The sequence below is a fragment of the Hippocampus zosterae genome, chromosome 1, assembly GCF_025434085.1.
Source record: "Hippocampus zosterae strain Florida chromosome 1, ASM2543408v3, whole genome shotgun sequence".
Classification (NCBI taxonomy): domain Eukaryota; kingdom Metazoa; phylum Chordata; class Actinopteri; order Syngnathiformes; family Syngnathidae; genus Hippocampus; species Hippocampus zosterae.
The window spans coordinates 28,312,631-28,330,076 of NC_067451.1; the positions used below are offsets into that span (position 1 = coordinate 28,312,631).

Genomic DNA, 17,446 nt, shown 5'->3' on the forward strand with positions numbered 1-17,446 from the left:
TCAAATATCTATTCCAAGGGCATTTTTATTGTGACAACAAAAATGAATCATTATTGCTTGAAATGCTGCCATTTATGTTTATTGAGACCGAAAGAAATAGACATTTGTTTTTTATTTCATCTCCTTAAGTTATTTGATAAATGCCGCTTATTCTGTATTAATTATAAACATTGTGGGAAATTATAACCCACAAAATTATAATTTACAAGTAATACTGACACCATTACTAATCACCATGAGGTTGCTATATTTTCTCTCTCTCTCTCTCTCTCTCTCTCTCTCTCTCTCTCTCTCTCTCTCTCTCTCTCTCTCTCTCTCTCTCTCTCTCTCTCTCTCTCTCTGTCAGATGCCGCCATGAAAATATCCATCCACCCATTACCTGAACTACTTATCCTGTACAGGGCCGCAGTGGTGCTGGCAGATTACACTCTGAACCGGTCACCAGTCAGTCGCAGGGCATATTGACACGAACCACCATCTACACCTACATTCACACCGCCACTGAGTGGAGCCACAGCGAAGACAACAAATCAATTAATATGGACTAAATGCTTCTATCCACACGCAGTCACTGGCCATAATTTTCCTGACATAAATGTTGCACCTTTTCACTCATCATCTCGTGTTTTGTCATAAGTGCCCTTACACATCTCATCATTTTATCATTATCTGATTGTCATACGACTGGGTCACAGTCTGGTTGCTTGCCTGATAAAGAATAGAGCGTCTTTCAGATGTAAGGCATGGAATGGAGAATGTGTGGGAAATTTGAGTGACGAAAAGTCAGACAAACCAAAGAGTGTTGGTTGATAACAAAAGTACGGAATGTTAAGGTAGTACCAGCAGAGAAAATCCCTTCACAGATCTTAGATCCCACCCACATCGGAGAAGATAAACAAGCTGCTCATTGACTTTACATGCATGAAACTGCTTGTTCCATTTGTCACACCTGAAAAGCGACATTAGTGTAACGAATCCCAGTGGCTTAATGGGCCGATGAGGAAAATTAAGTGGATGAGTGTTAGGATCTCCAACATTTCTGACACGTTTGTAAATGATGCAGCAACTTCAATTGAAGCGAGCGCCTGTTCAATGTTGGCCACGGGCATACAAAAAGTATGTTTTGGTTGTTGATAAACGTGAGATTGTTGACTAATGCCTCTGTAATTCTTAGTCTACGGTACAATAGGTTAGCGTACCATTACATCGGACACAAAATGCTACCTTCCAGACAAGACTGTTGCTCTGTCAGATATGAAATGAGGAATCGGCCACAATGTGCCTCCTTTTCAGAGGGCCGTTTATCACCACTGTCCTGAAAGGGAGATTTGCATCGTATTCAGTATTTTTGGTCAAATGCACCCGAACTTTCAGACTCTTGCTCACGTGGGTTAGCCATAACACCGCATAACTCCCTATGCTTCTGTTTATATCACGGACTACCAGGACTGCGCATTTGCATCACAGTCAAGGCTTACAGTCAGCGGGAAAAGATTCGACAGAAAAACAAAGCGGCATATAAATAAATATCTAAATGACTCGTCAAGACTCATCGACTAATCTTGGCAGCCCTTGTATGTGTATACAGTACACATACTTGATGTACAGATGCATGGATGGATGGATTCCTCTGGAGATAACTAGACCTCGATATTTCAAACTCGAGTGTTAACCAGCATAATTAAATCTCACCGTATCACTGCAGTTGTGAGTGGAACAAATTAAGGGAGGCCAGTGGATGGTTTGAGCACAGAGTCCTGCCTCCACCGAGCTCATGTGATGTAACCAAGTGTGCGCTGTGTGGGAGGTTGAGATGGGACCTGCAGTTACCCCCACAAATGTAAACAAACTTTGATATGAGGCAGGGTAGGCAATGTCCGTGGGGATATCAGATCCGCAATCATGGAGGGTTTTTTTTTTCTTTCTTCTGCAAGGCTGTGTTGAGTGACCTGCACACATACACAAGTGTGTGTGAAGCGTCCGTGAGAGTTAGCATTCAGTGCATCAAAAAACCGACAAGTCCAAACCCGTGTTCAGTGAAGTATCTTTGGAATTTTCCTTCCACTGTGCATGTTGTGGTGCTGCTGACTGACCCAAGTGTCTCCGAGCGTCTGAACTGTCCACTCTTCACACTCAAGTGTCAGACATCTATCTGCTATTTTAGGAGGGACTTGGCCCTAGAGAGCCACCACTTGAAAGCTGAGGGTTTTGTTGTCTTTGTGGTTATTGTAGATGTGGTAGTTGTGCGGGTTATGCAAAGATGAGAAGCAAACATTCGTATAGAGAAAACAGTACGATGCATTTTGGCAAACAGAGTGTGTTCATTGGAACTGTTAAGGTCCAGAATGCTTTGGAAGTAGGGCTGAACAATCACATTCAAATTGACATCCCAATGGAGTCGTTTGAGATTTTGAAATCGCAAAGTCTGGAATTTGTTGTGTCTGTACGTGTGGGGGGGGGGGGGCTTGTACCTCCAAAATCATGACTTTTCAGACTTGGATGCAAAAGGATGTGATCGGGACATCTCTACTAATTAAATGGAGCGTGATAGTAACTCTATTACAAACAAGGTGCTTAAAAAGTCAAACGAGAAGATAACCGGTCAGCGCCGCGGTCGAACGAGCGTGCCCGCCACTGCACAACAAATGCTTGAAACCTGAAGGCGCAAGTGAGGGCCATTGATGGCTGATTCGGTTTCACAGATGATATTCATCATGCACTACTGTCAAGTTATGCATATTTTTTTTTCTTACAAAAACAAGTGTTTTGTTTTGTTTTTGTTTTTTTGTTTTTATTGTGAACCCGCACTTTAAATTAACCCTTAGGTCCTTCGAAACAAAAAAAACTCTTAAGTTATGTGTTTTACAATTTTGGAAATGATATATGTTGTGTTATACAAACATTCTTTTTTTTTTCAAACACTAAAAATGTTCAGAGTAATCTGTGCTATCCATACATATATAGTTTTTATTAGTTCTTTGGGATTTTTTATTCTTTATTTTTTGCAAAAGGAAAAAAAAATTGTCTGGAGGTCCCAACCAAGCCCTACTAACAATCCCGACCGGACGTGTTCATGTAAAATGCATTGGTTTGAAGCCTCCTGCAAAAAGGCAAACTCATTTGCCATCCTCTGGCGCCACCTAAAAGTTGCACAATTGGAATGACCTCAACCCAACAATGTGGCATGCATACGTCTGTCCAAGCGAAAACAAAGCGATTTACGTAAAAATCGCGTGAAATGCATGTTTACACATTAGGTTTACGATGCATTCAAAAATATGAATTATAATGGGTCTCTATGGTGCAAAATATGTAAATTGTGAAGATTACGGAATCAAAACTTTTTTTTATTATTGCTGCAATGCCTGAGAATTATCAGCCGGTGACGTCATGAAATTTCGGCCATTTTAGAACATTTCTAACATGAGTGGCCTGAGCAAAGTACCCCCAAGTTTTTTTTTGCGCTCTCCCTATTTGAATAATTTGCGTAATGGCAGAGGGAAGCTTTGTAAAGCACTTCATGATGTCATTAAAGTGAGACATGCCAATGCATATCCAGACTGTTTGGAAGGTGAGCATGAAGAGGTAGGCAGTGCGGGGGCTCAAGTATCTGAGGTTCCAATTAGGGTCACGGCAAATAATACTAGCCATTGTTGGATATTCCAAAACTTCAGATGATATTATAAGGTTTTATTTATTTTTTATTTTATTTGCCAGTACATATTATCAGGCAACATGTTAAATTCTGTCAGCAGATATGCCGCAGAGTTTTGAGGGTTGCTGGGTTCAAAACTTTGCTGTTGCATGTTGTCCCTGAAGATGTTTTCAATGCAGACTCTAAATTCAAATTAAGAAGAGTCTTGTTTGACAGTATGAACCTTGTAACTAACGGATTGTCGGCCAGTCTAGAGGAAATGTATGTTGCACCAAGCGCAAATACTCATCTTCATAGGAATGCTGCTGCTTTTGTGGTCTTTCAAATGTTTATGGCTTCTGTGCTTGCTGAAATCACTAGACCACCTCAATGAGGTCATCTTAGAGCAGGCATGTCCAAAGTCCGGCCCGCGGGCCAAATCCGGCCCGCGGTCGAATTTCATCCGGCCCTCGGCCCCTGTCATAAAATCAGTGCCGTCTGGCCCGCAGGTTGGGCGCAATGGAACACGTGTTGCATTGACTGAGGTCTCGTAGACTGGGGAGTGATGTTTCATAGAGTACTGCTTCCCTCTAGTGGCTAAATGAGTAATAGCATTCACTAAATGAGTAATAGTATTTAGACACTACAGGGCATCACTCACGAGTTAACAAGACATCACTCCGTGTTTATATTGACTGATATGTCATATTTCAAATGATCCTTGCAGTTGTGGATATGTGTATTGCTTGTTCATTTCCCTGTTGTTCGAGTCAAAGGTTTTGTGACTATTGAAAAGTCATGGTGATACATTTTATGTTTCAAATCAATCAATTTGCACTCAGGAGACTTCTGTTTAAGAAAAAGTCAAGTGAATAAGCAGTTGCATGTGATATACCTGTTTCAAATGAACCAAAAGAAATTCTTAAGATTGTTGAAATTAAAATTAAAATGGAAATGTGAAACAGACTGGCTTACTAAAATTTGTTGAACAATATTGTTGTTCAATGTAAAGAATGTCAGCCCCCCGACATTTTACCACATAAAATCTGGCCCCCTTGGCAAAAAGTTTGGACTCCCCTGTCTTAGAGGGTATAATGTGAGGGTGCGAGAAAGGGTAAAGAGAAAAAAAATGCAGTTAATGATTTATCAACATGTCAAATTACATTGACTGGACAGACTCCTCGATTACTTGTCGTCGGTTCTAAAAGGAAAATGTGCACTATGAATGAGTCTTTTCGCAGTCTCCCAATCCACTGCACTTACTGTTTCCTTAAGAGGCCCGATTTTTGATTCAATGCACACTGTCTTTTTATTTTATATTGTAGCTACACGTCTGACATTTACAACAAAACAAACCACATGAAAATCATTTCGATCTGCAGCAAGTTAGGATGTTTTAAAGTGTGCTTAAGCCCATCTCTCAATACAAATGAATGAAGTTCCCGTGAGTCATATGAACGCTCTCTTCCAGTTCAACTTTCTTTCCAGGTGACACAACTTGCGGTAGCTATAGTACATGAAATATTCGAATCCCCTGTGATATGTTTTTCCCATTTTACACTTGTGTCTAAAATCAAAAATCGGAAAAAGAGTTGTTATTCATCTTTTTAATTATTTTGGTGTTTGGAACAAATATGATAAAAAAAGTCTTTTATTTGTTTGTTTTTTTCTTAACCTTCCGTATTGTTTTGGAAAACGAATGAATGATCCATCCATCCATCCATCCATCCATCCATCATCTACCGCTTATCCGGGGCCGGGTCGCGGGGGCAACAGCTTTAGCAGGGAAGCCCAGACTTCCCTCTCCCTAGCTACTTCTTCCAGCTCTCCCCAGGGGATCCCGAGTCGTTCCCAGGCAAGCTGGGTGACATAGTCTCTCCAGCGTGTCCTGGGTCTTCCTCGGGGTCTCCTCCCGGTGGGACATGACCGGAACACCTCACCAGGGAGGCGCTCAGGAGGCATCCGAATCAGATGCCCAAGCCACCTCATCTGGCTCCTCTCGATGTGGAGGAGAAGCGGCTCGACTCGGAGCCCCTCCCGGATGACTGAGCTTCTCACCTTATCTCTAAGGGAGAGCCCGGACACCCTGCGGAGAAAACTCATTTCAGCCGCTTGTATCCGGGATCTCGTTCTTTCGGTCACGACCCATAGCTCGTGACCATAGATGAGGGTTGGGACGTAGATCGACCGGAAAATTGAGAGCTTCGCCCTTTGGCTCAGCTCCTTCTTCACCACGACAGACCGATACAACGTCCGCATCACAGCAGACGCTGCACCGATCCGCCTGTCGATCTCCCGCTCCCTCCTACCCCCACTCGTGAACAAGACCCCAAGATACTTGAACTCCTCCACTTGGGGCAAGATCTCCTCCCCGACCCGGAGGGGGCACTCCACCCTTTTCCGACTGAGGACCATGGTTTCAGATTTGGAGGTGCTGATTTTCATCCCAACCGCTTCACACTCGGCTGTGAAACGCTCCAGTGAGAGTTGGAGAGCCCCGTTTGAAGGAGCCAACAGCACCACATCATCTACAAAAAGCAGGGATGCAATACTGCGGTCCCCAAAACGGACCCCATCAACGCTTCGGCTGCGCCTAGAAATTCTGTCCATAAAGGTTATGAACAGAATCGGCGACAAAGGGCAGCCTTGACGGAGTCCTACCCCCACTGGAAACGATTCCGACTTACTGCTGGCAATGCGAACCAAACTCTGACATCGGTGGTATAGTGACCGAACAGCCCGTATCAGGGGGTTCGGTACCCCATACCCACGAAGCACCCCCCACAGAACTCCCCGAGGGACACGGTCAAACGCCTTCTCCAAGTCCACAAAACACATGTAGACTGGTTGGGCGAATTCCCACATACCCTCAAGGACCCTGCTAAAGGTGTAGAGCTGGTCCACTGTTCCACGGCCGGGACGAAAACCACACTGCTCCTCCTCAATCTGAGGCTCGACTTCCCGACGGACCCTCCTCTCCAGCACCCCTGAATAGACCTTACCAGGGAGGCTGAGGAGTGTGATCCCTCTGTAGTTGGAACACACCCTCCGGTCCCCCTTTTTAAAAAGAGGGACTACCACCCCGGTCTGCCAATCCAGAGGCACTCTCCCTGTTGACCACGCGATGTTGCAGAGGCGTGTCAACCAGGACAGCCCCACAACATCCAGAGCCTTGAGGAACTCCGGGCGGATCTCATCCACCCCTGCGGCCTTGCCACCGAGGAGCTTTTTAACCACATCGGTGACTTCAACCACAGAGATAGGAGAGCCCACCTCAGAGTCCCCAGGCTCTGCTTCCTCCAAGGAAGGCGTGTTGGTGGAGTTGAGGAGGTCTTCGAAGTACTCTGCCCACCGGTTCACAACGTCCCGAGTCGAAGTCAGCAGCGCCCCATCCCCACTGTACACAGTGTTAGTGGTGCACTGCTTCCCCCTCCTGAGACGTCGGATGGTGGACCAGAATTTCCTCGAAGCCGTCCGGAAGTCGGCTTCCATGGCCTCACCGAACTCTTCCCACGCTCGGGTTTTTGCCTCGGCGACCACCGAAGCCGCGGTCCGCTTGGCCAGTCGATACCCGTCAGCTGCCTCTGGGGTCTCACAGGCCATAAAGGCTCGATAGAACTCCTTCTTCAGCTTGACGGCATCCCTTACTGCTGGTGTCCACCAGCGAGTACGGGGGTTGCCGCCACGACAGGCACCAACCACCTTACGGCCACAACTCAGATTGGCCGCCTCAACAATAGAGGCACGGAACACGGTCCACTCGGGCTCAATGTCCCCCGCCTCCCCCGGAACATGGGAAAAACTCTGTCGGAGGTGGGAGTTGAAACTCCTTCTGACAGGAGATTCCGCCAGACGCTCCCAACAAACCCTCACTATACGTTTGGGTCTGCCAGGACGGACCGGCATCTTCCCCCACCATCGGAGCCTACTCACCACCAGGTGGTGATCAGTTGACAGCTCCGCCCCTCTCTTCACCCGAGTGTCCAGAACATGCGGCCGCAAATCCGATGATACAACAACAAAGTCGATCATCGAACTGCGACCTAGGGTGTCCTGGTGCCAAGTGCACATATGGACACCCTTATGTTTTAACAAGGTGTTCGTTATGGACAATCCGTGACGAGCACAGAAGTCCAATAACAAAACACCACTCGGGTTCAGAGAGGGGGGGGCCGTTCCTCCCAATCACGCCCCTCCAGGTCTCACTGTCATTGCCCACGTGAGCATTGAAGTCCCCCAGCAGAACAAGGGAGTCCCCAGCAGGAGTACTCTCCAGCACGCCCTCCAAGGACTCCGAAAAGGGTGGGTATGCTGAGCTGCTGTTTGGTGCATATGCACAAATAACAGTCAGGACCCGTCCACCCACCCGAAGGCGGAGGGAGGCAACCCTCTCGTCTACCGGTGTGAACCCCAATGTACAGGCACTGAGCCGGGGGGCAATGAGTATGCCCACACCTGCTCTGCGCCTCTCACCGTGAGCAACTCCAGAGTGGAAGAGAGTCCAACCCCTCTCGAGAGAACTGGTACCAGAACCCAGGCTGTGTGTGGAGGCAAGTCCGACTATATCCAGTCGGAAATTCTCTGCCTCACACACCAGCTCGGGCTCCTTCCCTGCCAGAGAGGTGACATTCCATGTCCCAAGAGCTAGCTTCTGCAGCCGAGGATCGGACCGCCAGGGTCCCCGCCTTTGGCTGCCGCCCAGCTCACATAGCACCCGACCCCTTTGGCCCCTCTCATGGGTGGTGAGCCCATGGGAAGGGGGACCCACGTTGCCTCTTCGGGCTGTGCCCGACCGGGCCCCATGGGTGTAGGCCCGGCCACCAGGCGCTTGCCAACGAGCCCCACCTCCAGGCCTGGGTCCAGAGGGGAGCCCCGGTGACCCGCGTCCGGGCAAGGGAAACCTAGATCCATTTATTTCATTCATCATAGGGGTCTTTGAGCCGTGCTTTGTCTGGCCCCTCACCTAGAACCTGTTTGCCATGGGTGACCCTGCCAGGGGCATAAAGCCCCAGACAACTTAGCTTCTAGGATCATTGGGACACACAAACCCCTCCACCACGGTAAGGTGACGACTCTCGGAGGGGCAAATGAATGATACATTGATTAATTATGTTTTAATTAGTACTGTAGTTTGGTCCATACAATTTAAGAAAATGTTGACCACTGTTATCCAAAGTAAAACAAGATGTTTGAAAATGTCTTATTTTGAAAGGGGAGGGGGAACCAACACATCAATCTGCTTTCACTGAGGACTACAGAAATCGGAGAACAGTTACTGTTGAGAGGTTACAGTTCCAAGGATTTAGACAAATTTAAATTAACCCTCGAAAGAGTTAATCGATTATCAAAATAATTGTCAATTAATTTGATCGATTAATTGTTGATTAATCGTTGCACCTCTACAAATATCCAAGGTTTATCTTTGTGCACCAATAGCTCGACACCAATTTTACACGGTAGATGGAGACACTTCTTCAGTCTCAAGGAATATTTGTTCTGTTTACCTGCCATAGATAGCTAGCTAGATAGACAGATGCCTCTTGGTAGAACTTACCTTAACAAGAGTACTGCACGCAGCATCTATTTTGTCAATAGTACGTTGGACATGTGACTTTCGTGGGATGCAGCCCATTTGCAAGCAAAATAAGCACCAGAATGAATTGGCCATAAGGCTCAGCAAAACATAACCCCCCCCCAAAACCCCCCCAACCCCCACCCCCACGAGCTCTGGACTTGTAAACCTAGTTGGATCAGAGTTACGCAACAGGCTTGTGATTTGACATATGCTGCCCGACCTCCGGAGAAATATTAGCCTCCTATGCTGCATGCCATTTGCTGCCGGGATGGCCAGACGTGAACGTGTGATGGTTAAAACCACTTCTGAAACAACTGCCGAGTACACAGCGGGTATTTTTGCAGAGCTGTCGGATGTTTGTTCTTTTCGCCAATGTGTAATTTTTGCATGCATTGTTGTCTGATCGGAGTTGAGGCTGCGCTAGTGCGTATGCATGCGTGAGTGTGTGGGTTTAGCTGGGTTCCTAGACTGCTGCTTGCGCACACACATGAGGACCACAGCTGATGACATACGTTCAGGGTAATAGAATGGGGCAAAAGGTGGAGCGGAGAAAAAGGGAGGGAGGGAAAATAGACTAAAGTGAGAATGTAGCATTTAAAATGTCAAGGCAGGAAGTGTAAATCTTGTCACATTGATCCCATGCAATGTTTTTTTCTCTCTTTCCAGAGCACCTTTCCTCCCTTGTGAGCCGTGTCCCCGATGGCGGCCTCGGTTCAGACACTTCCTCGTCCTGGTAAAAAATTTCAAAGCCCGTCCTTTTCGCCCCGCTGCAACATGGGAAGTGTAGGCAGTCTGGTGGAGAAGCCCGACGTGTCTCCTACTAAAGTCAACCAGGCCGTTCCCCAGGTGAGGCCCAAACCGTCCAACAGCCTCGTGAAGAAAGGCTTCACCCAGAGGGAGCTCCTCAACTACCTCAACATCACCAGGTGGGTGACACCACTCGTTCCATTCCCAGGCTGTTGTCACATTCCATGGTTGATTTATTGTGTTCCCAAACAGAAAAGAGCCCAAAGCAAACCAGAGCGGCGGCTCCAAGAATGACATCATGGCCTCTATTGGTGGGCATAAAAAAGAAAACCTGTATGCCAAAGTCTTCAACAAAGATGGCACAGAGATTGATTTGAGCAAGAACTCACTACCAAGTGGTGGAAAATATGAAAAGGTAAATGTTGATTTGAATGCACTATCTATTAACATTGATTATGGGGCTCTAAAAATCACTTGGGTCAAAAATCTACGGAGGCCTAAAAGTAACATGGAGGGAAAAAAAAACGATTCTCGGTTGGACGAGAAAACTTTTTAGTCTAAACAAGAAAACGTTCTCCTAATTAGACACAATGATCCTCACCTTATCTTCTTCTCTAGTTGGTGGATAACAGTATTTGGTATCGTCCTTGTTTTGAGGAATGAGTGTCCTCTTCTGCCGCCATTTTCTCATTGCGCTGGAAGCAGGTTAAAAATAGACGATCTTTCACAGGAAGCCAGCTCACGCAGGTAAATAAGCTAGCGCTCGGGAGAAAGATGTTTTTTATCCTAACGAGAGAATTTTTTTGTTAAGATGAGAAAGTTTCTCGTCCTAACGAAATGAATAACCCTAAAAGTAGGATCAAAGGGACCCATGTGGCACTCGGTCCCTTTTTGACACATAATTGGGTTATTTTTTTTTTGCCCAACAATGTTGTGAGTCTTTGGAATCAAGACGAGTTCAAATCTTGGGATATAAACCCTTATTGATTAATGACTGATTAAAAATGGCGTCTTATACTTCTGCCATGTCCATATAATAGCAGATAAGTAATCGAAGCGCCATGTAGGGGATAGAACGTCATAATTTGATTTAGATCCGGCCTAGGAACACAATAATACCTTCCAAACCAGACATCCAGCCAGTGGCCAGCTGCCAAGGTTGTGCTAAATGGATCAAGTATCATATTTACACTGCTCTGGATGCATCCTTCAACACGCCCGCAACATGTCAGTGGTCAATCAAGCGTCCATTTCAGAGACTCACTGCGCTTGGATTCATTGCTTGCAACAAAATCTCGCAAACTGAAATTCAATCAGTCGTGCTGGGAAGTCTCAATGCAATACAAGACAACTTTATTGGTATCGTGCTTTCACAACAGCTGCAGAGCTTTACAGAACATTTAACATAAAATAATATTCATTCAACAGAACACATAACATAAACCACCGACAATAATGCAATCATAACTATTCCTTGGTATGTCTTGCTCAAGGCAAAATAATATTGATCTTTTTTTTTGTGTGTGTGATTTAGTTTGATAGGCCAGCATCCGCACATGTGATTTCCTAAAGTCTCTTGAATGTTCTTGTTTCCCCCAGGCCCGCTTTAGGTCGTCTGCCTTCAAACCCGTCGCTCCCAAAAACTTCAGTTCCATGCAGAACCTGTATCCATCTTCCAAGTCAGAAGACGTGGACCACGGCATATCTAATGGGTTGCACAGAGCCTATGCCCATCTCTCCAAAACTCTCTCCAGCTCATCATCCTCATCCTCGCCTTCTCGTCACGGAGGCTCCACCGCTGGTAACGACAAGGTACACGATCTCTTCTGTTATCATTCACAACATTTTCACTTGATCCCAGTTCAGCGGAAGAAAACATGTTCATTTTGCAAAATCTCTTTCCGAGTCCGAAAACAAACCAGAACTAGAATGGCTCGGCGGTCCAGTGGTTAGCGCATCGACCTCATAGTGCAGATGTTCAATTCCAGCTCCGGCCTCCCTGTGTGGAGTTTGCATGTTCTCCCCAGGCCTGCGCGGGTTTTCTCTGGGTACTCCGCTTTCCTCCCACATTCCAAAAACATGCATGGCTGGCTGATTGAACACTCCAAATTGTCCCTAGGTGTGAGTGGGATGTTTATGATTGAACCCACACATTTTTTAAGCCATGTGTTTTTCGAAATACAGTAGACAGCCAAAGAAGTTGCGGGTAAAAACGTAACTGAAACATCACTGAAAGTAAATTGTCGGATTCTTGCTTAATTGTAAGAGCTTGAGAAAACGCATCACTCCCCAATCAAGTTTCTGCATCATAAAAAATGGCCCAAAGCGAAGCTAATCAACAATTTGGACATTGTCTTGGACTTACTGGTGTGTAGGTTCATTCCTCCGCACGAGGGGCAGGCCAGGAGGATGACAATCTGTCAGACCTGGGCCACAACTCCATGAATAGCCTGCCACCGTATCGGGCCCCCTTTCGCCCAAACCTGGCTCAAATCAGGTCTGTGTCACTTCACAGCCTCCAATAAATTGTTCTCATTTCGTCATCGCTGCTTGAAAACGACATTTGTATGGCCTTTCTAGTGCATCGATGGGCCACATCAATACTATCGGCTCCCTGGACCGCACCACACTGGGCGCGCAAGCTGTTGGGTCGGTAGGTGGGACCATGGGGGAAATGGCGTGTCGCAGCATGGCAACACTCAGCCGCCTGGTGCCGTACGGAGGAGAAGCGCCACCTCCTTATGACTGGACCCTCTCCATGTCGGTAGAGGAAGTGGTGAGGATAATCGGAGAGAATATAATTAAAACATGCCGCAGTGTGTGTGTGTGTGTATTACTTTTTTTTTCAATTTCGTTTGCTGTCATTATAGTTAGTTTTATCAACAAAAGATGTAGTTTCATTTCATTCTTTGGGGGGTTTTTTTTCCATTAATGACAATATTTTTAAATTTTTGTTACTTTGCTATTTTTCCTGAACTCTAATAACCTTGGTCCACGCGTATGACATGACCCTCTCAAAGGTGCGGGATCTGGAAGAGCGGCTGGTAGAGAAAGAACACGAGCTGAAGCAGATGAGAAGAAACCTGGACGAGAGCGAGGGCGCCATCGCTCAGGTGAATCTCTCTTCTGGATCACGAATCGGTATCGTCTGTCTTGTTGGAGGCCTGCGCCTCACGTCTTCCCTGCGTGTAGGTGTTTGAAGGCAAACAACGTCTGTGGGAGAAGGAAGTGGAGGAACTGAAGCGCCTCTACGCTGCCAAGCTGCGACAGGTTTCCCAGCATGCCCAGCGATCCCAGCGTGGTTTGCAGCTGCAGCTCTTCAAGGCCCAGCAAGAGAAAACCCAACTGCAAGAAGAGCTCGAGGGTCTGAAAAGAAGTCAGGAGAGCGAGGCCAAGGGCAAGCCAAGAAGTCCCACCCTGGAGGAGACACAGTGGGAGGTGGGCTACATTTTATGACTGGGAGAAGCGCTCGCTTTAAAGTGAATTTGATGTTGCTGGGTCTCATTTATGCCTTTTGTTCCTCAAAGGTTTGCCAGAAGTCCGGAGAGATCTCCTTGCTTAAGCAGCAGTTTCGAGACTCTCAAGCCGAGGTGACCCACAAGCTAAGCGAGATCTTCCAGTTGAAGACGCAGCTCAGAGAGACTCGCCTGGAGCTTCGTAACAGGGACAGTCAAGTAGATGCGCTGAAGCTCATCCTGCACAGCTCCCAGTGTCACAGAAGACCCTCTCGCGGCACCAGCGACCACGGAAAAGGAGACGAAAGTGCAACAGGTCGTGTTTGGGGCTCAATTAAACACATTTGAAATGCTTCCAAATTCTGAATGGGACTTGACATGAATTTACAGGAATCAAGTGATAATTTGATGGTTAGCTCACCTTCTGATCTATTTTACATCGGGAAAAAAAATTACAGCACACAACAAAACAAAAAATAGGAATATTAAAATGCTGATCAGAATGTCTCAATTTATTCACTGTTAAGTTGGGCATGTTGAATAGTAATAGTTGAATGCCAAGCTATTATTTATTCTGTTGTATGAATGGCAACAGGTGAGTACACCTTACCTTCTGCCGTCTGGTGGAAGAGCATTCACTTGCTCTGCTCATCACTATATGTGGCTGGCATAGCTAGATGAAGGAAGATACATTACAGTAAACCCTCTTCCTGGCAGGTTCACTGTCCTGATAAATTGCATATATCTCCTTTTTTAAAAACTTTTTTTAAATTTTTAGCAGTCGATAACTGTTTCGGTCTAACATGCGTTGGTATTCCACTTTCGTCCACTAGACGGAGGCATACTTATTTCGTTTGAGACGGTGTACATTTGAAAAAAACAATGAAAGAGGAAGTACTGTATGTCACCACAGACTATTTTTAGTGCAAAATTTGATTGATGTACTGTATATTGTGAGATGATAAGTTAATTGTATGGAGAAAAAAAATGGGCGATGTTGAGGGATCGGTAAACACTGTTACGCAGTTCCGTTATCCATTGCTCTTGCACTTTTGCTCCCAAATGTATTTGAAAGTGTTTGTATTATTTTAAAAGCCTGTAAAGACCTTTGAAAAAAATACAAAAGCTGTAATTGCTCTAAAAAATACATACCTAAAGCGTATTTAAATAGGGTATTTCCATATCAAGAATTTAGTTTATTGCGGGTAGGGTCTGGAACGTAGTCCCTGCAATGGAGGAGGCATTACTGTATTTAAGTTAATTTTTCAACCAAATAAGTGAAATTGCATCATTTCTCGCAATATACCTGATAATCTCTTCGGACACATTGGACAATATATAGCATTTTGTAGAATATTTTGGCATGTCTGCAACATTTCTCGCAAACTACATTCTAGTCCACTGCAAAGGTGTTGATGGTATTTAGGTCAGGTTTTGGTGCAAGTATTTCCACACCAAAGCTATCTGATCCTGCCAGAATGAACCTTGCTTTCTTACTTTGTACATCAGAACAGGAAAATGTTCCTTTCCAAACTGTTCCCAGTTTCAAATACCGTACTAAAAAAAAAAACAACCTAAGTACAGGTATATTTTTTAAAAAAGTTTGGCGATTTCAAAATTTCGTTTGAAGGCAACAATCCTCAATAAAGGTTTAAATTGGCCAATTCAAAAACATTTTTTGAAAATTTTCTGTTGTGCAAGTGTGCTGTCTCACATTTCACAACAAAGAAATAGTCGACCAAACTATTCTTCTCCAACTTTCCAAGATTTACATAAAGACACCTCAGCAAATTGTTTTGGAGGAAACAATTATCTTGCTTGGTTGTGCTAACTTGCCTTGAATGTTAATCATTGTTTTTTTTTCGAACTTACTGTTTTGGGCCCCAAAAAAGTACAAGCCGTTTTTTTTTTCCAGTGTCGGGGCCATTCAAGGGCCTTGTCCAAAGCTAAACATGTGTGTGAATACTTTACTCCTATATAGTGTCTAGGACAAATAATGACGATCATAAACCACTTTGTTATTTTGGGGACAAAAAAAGAGGTTAGTACCTCATTTATGAAAGCAGGTCAGGATCAGAAAGCTCCACTGGACCGCTGATGAGACATTCATACCATCTTTTACTCGTAGGAGTGTGTGCGGGCCCGACCGAGGAGCGTCTGCGCGCCGAGCTACTATTGGAGCGGCGCCAGAGTGAGGCCCAGGCCGCGGCTTTCGAGGAGGAGAGGCGGACATGGCAGAAAGAGAAGGACAAGGTCATCCGCTACCAGAAGGAGCTGCAGACCAGCTATTTAGAGATGTACCACCGCAACGCGGCGCTACAGAAGGAGGTGCACCAGCTGCGAGCCATTCGAGAGCAAGGAGGAGGGAGCGGAGATGGCACTTTGGAAAGGGAAGACAAAGAGCTGAAGAGCGACGCGGAAAAACAAGATCCTCAGGTTCCATCCTCAGGTTTGCCGTGGATAGATAGGATCGAATCCTCCGAAATTTGAACATAACACGGACGACAAGGCGGCCTGGGACCAAGAGTTAGAACTTTTAGTTTCAACTATGATTGTAATTACCAATCAATAAAGCCACACTGTAAACTATTTGGATAGTTGTGCACCTCCTGCACTCAGTTTGGGATTTTGTGATTGAAAACTAATGCGTTATCCATTGTTTAATTGAGGAAATTGTGTTTGAGTAGAGTAATTTTGGCTGCATTCTGCCCCATATATATGCTTTGGCAGAGGTAAAATGCCGGCGTAAAATAAATAAGTGAATAAATAAAATTGTGAATATTTCTGTTTTTAAATCACAGCCTGTGTATTTCGATATTCATAATGTAACCGTCCACAATCAACAGAAGAATCAAGCGCCTGCTACATTGTGCAGGAGAAGTCTTCCTAAATGTGAATCTGTCGATAAGCTCATGATTATCGTGGGGAATGTTGTTGTTATTCTACTATCGGTGTACAGCTTTGACAATAACCAAAGGATTCAGAAGGGACCGAGTTCGGTCCTCGTAAGCGTTTCTGGATTCAGGCAGAAAAGCTGCATGCGGACTCATGTTTGGTGCCAAGATTTGAAACTATTTTGTGAAAAGTGGCTATATGTTTTATTCTCAGCAAAACTCGATGCATGATGAAGGTTCATGTTTTTTTGTTTTGGGTTTTTTTTACACATAAAAGTGTTCAAAAGTCAGCTTTCATTTGATCTTTCCACAGAGAGTGACTGTCATCTGCTTTCTGGGATTAAATCTGAACATCTACGACTGAATGAAACCAAGATTTGGTGTTTGGAAAAAAAACATCCCCAAAAGTTAAGAGGCTTTTCTGATTACAGCAGTCTGGACTGAAGCGAACAGAAATCAAAATGCTTGGACTGCACCCGAGGGTCCAGACGTCTGCCGTTCCCTCAGAGGGCTTAAAAACGCAGCACATGGTGTGCCAATAAAAGCCGAGGACAAGTGCTTTATTGCGAAATATACACGGGCGCAGCAGAGGCCCATCCATCCACCACCACTCGCAGCAGAGGCTTTTGGAACTAATGTGGCTTTTTGAGGTTTAGCCTTGTATGCTTATCTTGGACTCTCCTGCCTTTACAGTGAGGGACCTCAACTGAGATGGATGCCTGTTTGCTTTAAGAGAGATACAGTGGGATTTGTTTCATGGACTCATACATGGCATGATGTAGAAGAATGACGCAGGATGCAATATGAATAGCAAAAGCTGACTCACCAGGTCGCTAACTCGACATTTAAAAAATATTATATAAACTGGTCTTAATATAACTTGCTTAGCTCAAGGGAGGTGATCTGCTGTAGTGGGATGAGAGAGCGACAGAGAGGACATTTTTCACTCTGTAGGAGGCCTGCAACATAGAAGGCTGCTGAACCGATGGACTGCAATGATTTCAAAATGTCGAAATTGATCAAGGCATTTTAATTAAATGATGTCACCTACTTGACTGAGAGTGGTTACGACGGTCCACGTCATCATATTTCGAGGTCAAGAACAGATATTTGTCACACTGCGCCATACAGGGACTCAGCA

The 17,446-nt window shown here is 45.3% G+C and overlaps 2 protein-coding genes across 3 annotated transcripts in view; both read left to right on the forward strand.

Annotated features, from left to right (window-relative positions):
* n4bp3 (NEDD4 binding protein 3) overlaps positions 1 to 16,183 on the forward strand; it is a 28,044-nt gene extending 11,861 nt beyond the window's left edge. For both annotated transcript variants that reach the window (XM_052074666.1, XM_052074658.1), the window contains exons 2-10: positions 9,876 to 10,135; positions 10,209 to 10,371; positions 11,556 to 11,768; positions 12,332 to 12,453; positions 12,537 to 12,732; positions 12,977 to 13,069; positions 13,149 to 13,394; positions 13,484 to 13,727; positions 15,540 to 16,183. In XM_052074666.1, coding sequence (XP_051930626.1) covers positions 9,909 to 10,135; positions 10,209 to 10,371; positions 11,556 to 11,768; positions 12,332 to 12,453; positions 12,537 to 12,732; positions 12,977 to 13,069; positions 13,149 to 13,394; positions 13,484 to 13,727; positions 15,540 to 15,901 — 1,866 coding nt within the window. In that variant the 5' untranslated portion in view covers positions 9,876 to 9,908 and the 3' untranslated portion in view covers positions 15,902 to 16,183. The remainder of the gene's footprint in view (positions 1 to 9,875; positions 10,136 to 10,208; positions 10,372 to 11,555; positions 11,769 to 12,331; positions 12,454 to 12,536; positions 12,733 to 12,976; positions 13,070 to 13,148; positions 13,395 to 13,483; positions 13,728 to 15,539) is intronic.
* Positions 1 to 17,446, forward strand: part of LOC127607134 (platelet-derived growth factor receptor-like protein) — a 97,791-nt gene that overhangs the window by 20,309 nt on the left and 60,036 nt on the right. The gene's annotated exons all lie outside the window — the stretch shown is intronic.